The sequence below is a fragment of the Apteryx rowi genome, unplaced genomic scaffold (genome assembly GCF_003343035.1).
Source record: "Apteryx rowi isolate R43461 unplaced genomic scaffold, aptRow1 scaffold_807, whole genome shotgun sequence".
Classification (NCBI taxonomy): domain Eukaryota; kingdom Metazoa; phylum Chordata; class Aves; order Apterygiformes; family Apterygidae; genus Apteryx; species Apteryx rowi.
Window position 1 is genome coordinate 219366 of NW_020451102.1, and position 7272 is coordinate 226637.

The window sequence follows — 7272 nt, forward strand, 5'->3', positions numbered from 1 at the left end:
CATTGTAATAACTGAGGCCGTAAGTGTCGTACCTGTTGATCTCAGGGTTTGCAGATATAGTGCTGGTCAGTAAACTTAAGGCAAGACCTCTGAAGATATGGTTGTAGGAATTAAAATGTTTTGTCTGTGTGCATGCTCTCACTCAGGAGCAACACAGCCCTAAGCTACTGTAATGGCAGGAAGTTGTTGCAGCCCTTCTCAAATGCTGCACCTCACAAATACATTCCTCTATATTTTAATTCTCCCCTATGCAAGCAAAGCTGGCAAGGAAGCGTAACACCATCACACCAGACTAGGTGGTGGAGTTGGGGGGACCCAAAAAAGCTTTTCCCAACACTTCCAGGAGTTGAGTTACCTGTATTAATCACTCACCTGGTCTGGGGGAAAAGACAGCTTGTACCTAAGTGCAGGTGCAAGGTCTTAATACAGGAAGAGGGAGTTATCCCTGTGTTATCCCTGCTGCATTTTTGGCAGTGACTCTTAGCAAGTTATTCACAAACCGTCYGCATGATTCCTGTGGTTGTCTGGAGTTCATAGTATTATTTGCCATTTCCAAGCTCAGGCAAGATATGAGCGTCTAGAAAGCTGCTGTTGCTCAGAGCAGTACTGGTGCTGAAAAGACATAAAAACTCACAGCATAAAGGCAGATAAATTTATTTGCAGATCGATTTCAGGGAGGATCAGAGAAGAGAGCAATGCATCTCATGACGGATAAATGTAAGCATGGCTCTGCCTTGAGATCTTGTTGAAGGAACGTGGTACAGAGACATGAAGGGACTGTAGCAATGCAGCTCCCAAGATATTTTTGTAACCCAAACTGCTGCGGCTGCACAATCCCCATTCTCCCCTTTCCGCTTTTCCTTTACGGAGTGAATCCTTGCACACAGCTGCAAATATTCCAACTTGGCCACAGTGCCGTCACTAACTTTTGCTGGCCACGACCGCTAGGGTCTTTCATCTTGTGCAAGTCTGCTGTGCTGACCTTCAGATTTTTTTCTTTGGGCCTTTAAATCCTCGGGTGGCGCCTTGTCCAAAGCAAATTGTGGATGGGATCCTAGAAGGGGAGACATCCTTTAATACACATTTTTGAGATCTTTCTTTGTGTATCAGTAGAGGTCCTGCTATGTCAATTCAATTAATAGGAATAGTCCCACTTTAAAAGATAAAGCTGGTTTAGTCCAAAGTGCAAAACAATAGTTGCTGTTTTATAGGGAAAGCRTCTTCAGCCATTTTGCTTAATAGGGACACAGTCAACATATCATTTKTGAGGAGGGAGACCTGAAGATAATTTTCACTTCCTCTCTTCAAACATCCATTAGTTCTCCAGCCCCGATTCCCTCACAAATCTCTAGCTCTTCCAAACATAAAAATAACTTTCAGAATGCAAACAGGTCGAGAGTAACCCGTTTGTATGAACGAACACAGCTACAAAGGCACAGATTTTGAAGGAGAAAAATACAACCCTGATTAGGCATGCTTGTTGTTTATATGACTTGATCCCAGTTTCTAAACAAGTTGTTGGAGCATAAGGGAGTTATGTCATCTTTCAGGGGAATTCATATCAGTAGACAATTGATGATTTGATAAAGTAAGACTTAAAGCACAGGGCTGAGGCGCAACCAGTGCTAGGAAGCCTTACAGAAATGCCCACTCTTATCTACTCGAGCTGGCGTTGAGCACTGCAGGAGCTCTCTAATACAAATGTTGCCAGCAGGAAGATTGCATACCGATCCGTTTGGACAAGCTTTCGGCATGCTTATATCCAGCCCCGYGCCCCAATTTCCCAATGTAAATATACTTCCCTTAATACCCCACCTCTCACAGGATCACTGGGATGTTTTATGCCTTGCCTGAACAGTTTCAAGCTTCCAGGGTGGGAAGAGGAAGGTATCGTTAAGAACATAAGGTCTAAATCACCAAAATATAATTTGAGAAATATGGGAAATATTGTTCTGCTTTTACATCTATTCAGCACMTTTCATTTATATTCCGGAGGCTTCTCCTCTCTTTACAACCATGCGAGGGTAAGATGTTACAAAATGTAAGTCATTGGACAGTTGTGGTGATTTTTTTGCAGAGGTATATGATTGTAAAGGGCAAAAGAGCAGATGCAGCATAGCCCTTCAGAAACATATTTTTCTTATGGCCTGTAGCATCATGCCAAACTCATCAGTTTCTCTCTGGTTTACCAGTTGTTATTGCTGAAAAAAGCAGTGAAATTTAAAATGTCACCTTGGCAGCTGCTTAGCATCATCTTAACCCCCTTGAGAATTAGAGGGTCAGGTTTTTGTCAGACAGATCGGCCCCTGTGCGCTACTGTCAAAAGCGGAACCGATCAACTCTAGTGCTAGCACTTTCAGACACGGCTTCACAGCTCGTCAGAGAGCTGTGGAACAGCAGTGTTCACCTCATTTTATGAAGGTAAAGAGAAGCGTTGATGCCCTGAAAGCAGGAGGGAGCTGAGGGCAGAACCAGTGCTCCAGCATGGTTGCAGGCTCACCATGCTGCTTGTCAGGCTGCAACTGGGTTACCGACGCAGCAAACCCGGGGCCACGGCATAACGGCAAACCCAAAACAGAGGTATCCCTTTGCTAACTGGAATAGTTAAGCAAAACCATATTAAACTCTACACTGAAAGACCATTAAAAAGGTTAATAAAAATATACTGATCCAAGTGCTGGGAAGAGGGTGGTACAGTCTGTCTCGATGATCTGATCAGAATGCTATCTTGTGTCTTGTACAGGTTTTAYGGTACATGGGGTTTTTTGTAGGCAGGGAAATGGAAGATGAGGTGGATTTCAAAAGTCAAGCTAGCATTAGGCAATTTAGCTTCAACATTTTGTAAAGATTTTATTAAAAAAAAAAAAAAAAGCAATGCTCATCTGACCTTGCAAAAAATAAGATTCAAGTAGGATATTCACCTGATTTACATCTCAACCCATGAATGCATGGGAGCACAGAAAGTTACAGCGAAACGCACCAGCACAACCCACAGTCAACTAGGATGGGAAAGCGAAAGCAGAAAAGAAATCTGCATGAATATTTTAGGGCTCAGTTCCCAACAAATTTCACGTCTTCAGACCCACACCATTTGACAATACCCCTGGAAGAGATCACAGGCTAGCAGAGTAACGGACCCAGCCTGTTGACRAGACTTTCACAGCGCACACAGGCTCTTTGCTTCCTCACACTTTCCTCATCCTGCAACAACGCCAGGTATGGTTGCAAGGACCACAGAAATGCGTTTCTGAACTCAGGTCCTTGAGCTTTTTAATCATAAAGCATCTGTTTGCCACTGGCAAAGCAATAAACACTCAAACAGCAGCTTGCCAGGATTAATAAAACAAACACTCCTCATAATAACTAAGGCTTTCCTTTGAGACTCTTGGCAATTGCTGAACCTGGTACTTTTGCACAGATGTGGGGTTAAGGGAGAAACTGTGGGTTAGAAAATTCATCCTGCTTCATGCAAAGGGCTTTAAAAATATATAAGGAAATACCACCTCTTTATGTCTTCAACTCAGAAACACACTGAGCTGTGGTACACTAGGTATTTCAAAATGCAATTAAGATGACACAGTCCCAGCCCCAGAAATTTTTGCCTGTGAAAGCAAACGGTACAAACCTGGACTTATAGAGTCGTTTCTCGGGCACCAAGGGGACTGGGTTGGGTGCAGGCTGAGGGATCTCCATGTTCTCACTGGGGCCTATTTCCATGGAATCTGCTTGTAATTGCTCCGAAGTCTCCAAACTCACATCCATTGGCACACCTACATCCTGTTTCATGGGAGATCTCTTGTGCTTGGTGCCGCTGCAGAGATAAAATTTTACATCCTCTCTCAGTAGCTGCCACATGAGCTCAGAGCGAAGGAAATGAAAGTTATTTAATCAGGAAGCAAAGAAACAAGTCAAGTCAGACTTGGGGGAGTTACTGCAAGGAGGGACAGAAATTTAGCTGTGCAGACTGCCAGGAGCAACCAGAAAGCCTCTGGAGAGCTACGTGAATAGGCTTGGATGAGCTCCTACTAAAGGATTCAGGGTTGCTGCATTATAGTACATGGCTTAGTCTATACATTTTTTTCTTAAATCTATAAAGGGTAACTCATACATGCGCTTGAGTCCCCAGACAGGACTTTGCCACAGCCAAAAGTGAACATTAGCTTTTAATCCTCAGCTAACAGATTGGCAGTATTTGTGGTACAGTTTCTCTCTTTCCTAAATGTGGAGCCATTACATTAGCAGGCAGCTGGCCCTGCTTACAAAGTTTTTGACCAGCTCTCTCCATCTCTGACCATATCAGTCTGGAGTACCCTAAAGCGTCTGGAGTAGAATAAATTTCACCTTTTGTTACCAAATCTGCCCCAGGAATATCATGCCATGATGTTATGGCACTGATGGACAGCCCGAGTCCTTCACTGCTTCTGTAATCAGCTTTTTCCATATCCAGAGCAGCATTATGTCACTTCTTACCATAGAAACACAGAAAGATTTAGGTTGGAAAGGATCTCTGAAGTCTCTAGCCTGGCCCCCTGCTCCAGGCAGAGTTCATAGCTAGACCAGGATAACCAGGCAAGCTTTGAAAGTCTCCGCAGACCCAGTCCCCTGTCCCTTTGGGTATCCATCCCAGGGCTGCACCACACTGCTGGGCAAGGGATTTTCTTTCTCTCTCCATCCTATCACCCTTGTCACCGAAGAAGGAACAGTATCAGTCCCCGTACTAATTCCTGCAGTGAAAGATAGTGCTTGAAATGAGCAGCCAAATCAGAAAGCCATACACCAAAATAACAAAGCTTCCCTCTGCTCTACTCATGCTTTTGGAGAATGGGAATATTGCAAAGGACTGGGGAGAAAAGCAGAATGCACATACAAAATGATGCAGAGAGACGCTGGGCTTTGCATTTAGACTTGAGACAGCATGAGGGGAGCAGAGCCTGGAGCTGCAGTGGAGAGAGATGACTTCAACACTAACACGTGATACATCATTGCTGTTAAAAGACATGCCGGTTCACCTGTTCTTACAGCTGGCAGAAAACATCTCTTCTGGCTACTGAGCCTCATAAGGTGTAAACTTGGTTACTCTGGAAAGGGAGCCAAACAGCAAAGCACAACACCTCTACAAGCATGAAGGGAAAAACAGCTGCACTACTGCAATTCTGCGGTTACCTTTTAATTTTTTTTGGTTTGTCGAATCGAAAGTCAGCAGGATAAAGGTGAATGGTGACCAAGTGATCCTTTCTGTCTTTGCTGCTCTTGAACTTCTCTGTGCAGCCTTCCACTAAGCACTTGTACTGAAAAGCAGGAAGAAAGAGAAATGATTGGGAAAGGTGAGTGGTGTCAGCTGGGTGCATGGGTGTGCTGTACCAGTGCACAACCCAGGGTCAGGGCAGGGGCCCTGCTGGCACATTTTAGCAGGTCCCCCAGCGTTCACTCACAAACGGCAGAAGAAAGAGTCCTCTCCCTCATAATGTCTCAACAGAGCAAAACTAGAAGCTGGCTTAATAAAACTATTTGGCTTTCACCTTACTATCTAGCTAGCATCCAGCCATGCATAGAATAAAAATTGCCATTTATATGTGGCCAATCAATCTCCAAAGAGGTAGTGTCAGTCTATAAGGATGCCAGCCCATGCCATACACACTGGGACATGATCTTACACCGCAACCATGAGCAAAGGGCTGCTTTGTGAACGGGAGGCTGGGGTACAGTCCTGCCTTGCCATGATGAGGAGGTCATCCTACCTTCCCTCAGTCTTTGCTTCCTCCCAGCGGGACATGAACCGCGCTTGTCCACTGCACAGTAGGCTGGGGAGCCTTACAGGTTTCAAGTGCTTGGAAATCCTCACATGAGGAGGAATGGCAGTCACGAAGACCGCAACGCCAATCTGTCTGCACACCTGCAATTATTTTTTGGCGTCTCTTAACTGTACATTGAAAATGAGAAGTGGCTGTACCAGCCAGGAGGCTATCACTAAGGAAAAAAACGCAAAAATCAGGTATTGCAAGCCCTTAGGCAGCATGTGCCTCCTGTTCGTTTGTGACTCACCATGTTCTGTTTCTCTGCCATTATCTGGAAGAGCGAGTCGTGCCACTCCAAGATGTGAATATCCAAGAGGTGTCCTGAAGGAAAAGAGCRCTTACAGAAGGAGCAGACATTCCTGTGCAGCGTGTTGTAGTGGTGCTCGTAGCCCTCCAGGGTATCGAAGACCTGGCAGCACCCAGAGATGTGACAACAGAATTCAGACACCCTGCAGGGAGATCAGGACAGCCATGCTATATTAAAGGCCATCCCCGATATATAAACTGGTGCCTTAATTTAAGTTGCATATATTTAACGCCTCCCTTTAGGTGACTTTCCTTATTTGTAGCTTTTTTTTGTAAATAATAATAAATTAAATGAACGATTATGGCAGTCATTTTAAAACTCTTTTGCAATGCATTCTGTTTTCTCCCTCTCAACTCGCTGCTGCTTTTCTGCCCTCACAGTCAATGCACAACAGGAACACCAAAAGTCCCAGCCTAGTGTCTTTATAACAGGAATGGGCAGGATTCAAACACACGGTGTCTCTGTGATGGGATCTCCTCACCGGAGAGGAGATTCCATACCACTCCAATTAAAAACTAACACACAGTTTTCTAATTAGAAAGATCTTGGGATAGTTTGCATGCGCTGTCTCACTTACTTGGCTCTTTCTGCCACCTCTGTAACACTTGTAAGGACATCTTGGAGGTACAAATGTCTGTGAATGTCTCCATCCTGGGGCAGGAAAGAGAGAAGGAGGTTATAGGCAGGCAACAGCAACCAGCATCCACAAAGGAAAACACAAGCATTTTTACTAYGGACAATATTAAAGCTGTCAAAAGAGATTTAGCGATGAAAACCCGCGTTAAAAGAAACTCAAGGGACAGGCAGACTCTGATTTATTAAGCTTAGCAGAGGGACTTTAACTAAGTACAACCTGTTCCCTCTTCCAAGGACAATTTGATGCCTCGGCTACGCCAGGCTCGCACACCTGCGTCCTTCACTGTCACGATGCGCCTTTCTCAGCCCACACAGCTTTGCGTGAACAAGCTGCTTGACTCCTGTCTGCACGTAAAGCCCAGAGAGGTGCAGACGGCCACGCGTACGATTCACGCCGCCGACCGCAGCGCTGAGCCACCGCAAACCCACCGGTTGCTGCGCCCTCCGCGGGGCCTCCCGCCGCGCTTTGGGCCGTTACCTCGAGGAGCGGGTGGCTGCGACGCAGGCGGAGGCGGCGCGGGGAGAAGGTGAAGG

The 7272-nt window shown here is 45.4% G+C and overlaps 1 protein-coding gene across 1 annotated transcript; it reads right to left on the reverse strand.

Moving 5' to 3' along the window:
• Positions 1 to 638: 638 nt before the first annotated feature.
• ZNF511 (zinc finger protein 511) lies at positions 639 to 7270 on the reverse strand (the record flags this gene model as incomplete). Its single annotated transcript, XM_026089275.1, has 6 exons — positions 639 to 1054; positions 3626 to 3811; positions 5164 to 5288; positions 6043 to 6244; positions 6680 to 6753; positions 7217 to 7270. Coding segments are annotated over 6 exons (711 nt in total), but the record flags the coding sequence as incomplete, so codon positions are not given.
• Between the last annotated feature and the right edge of the window lie 2 nt (positions 7271 to 7272).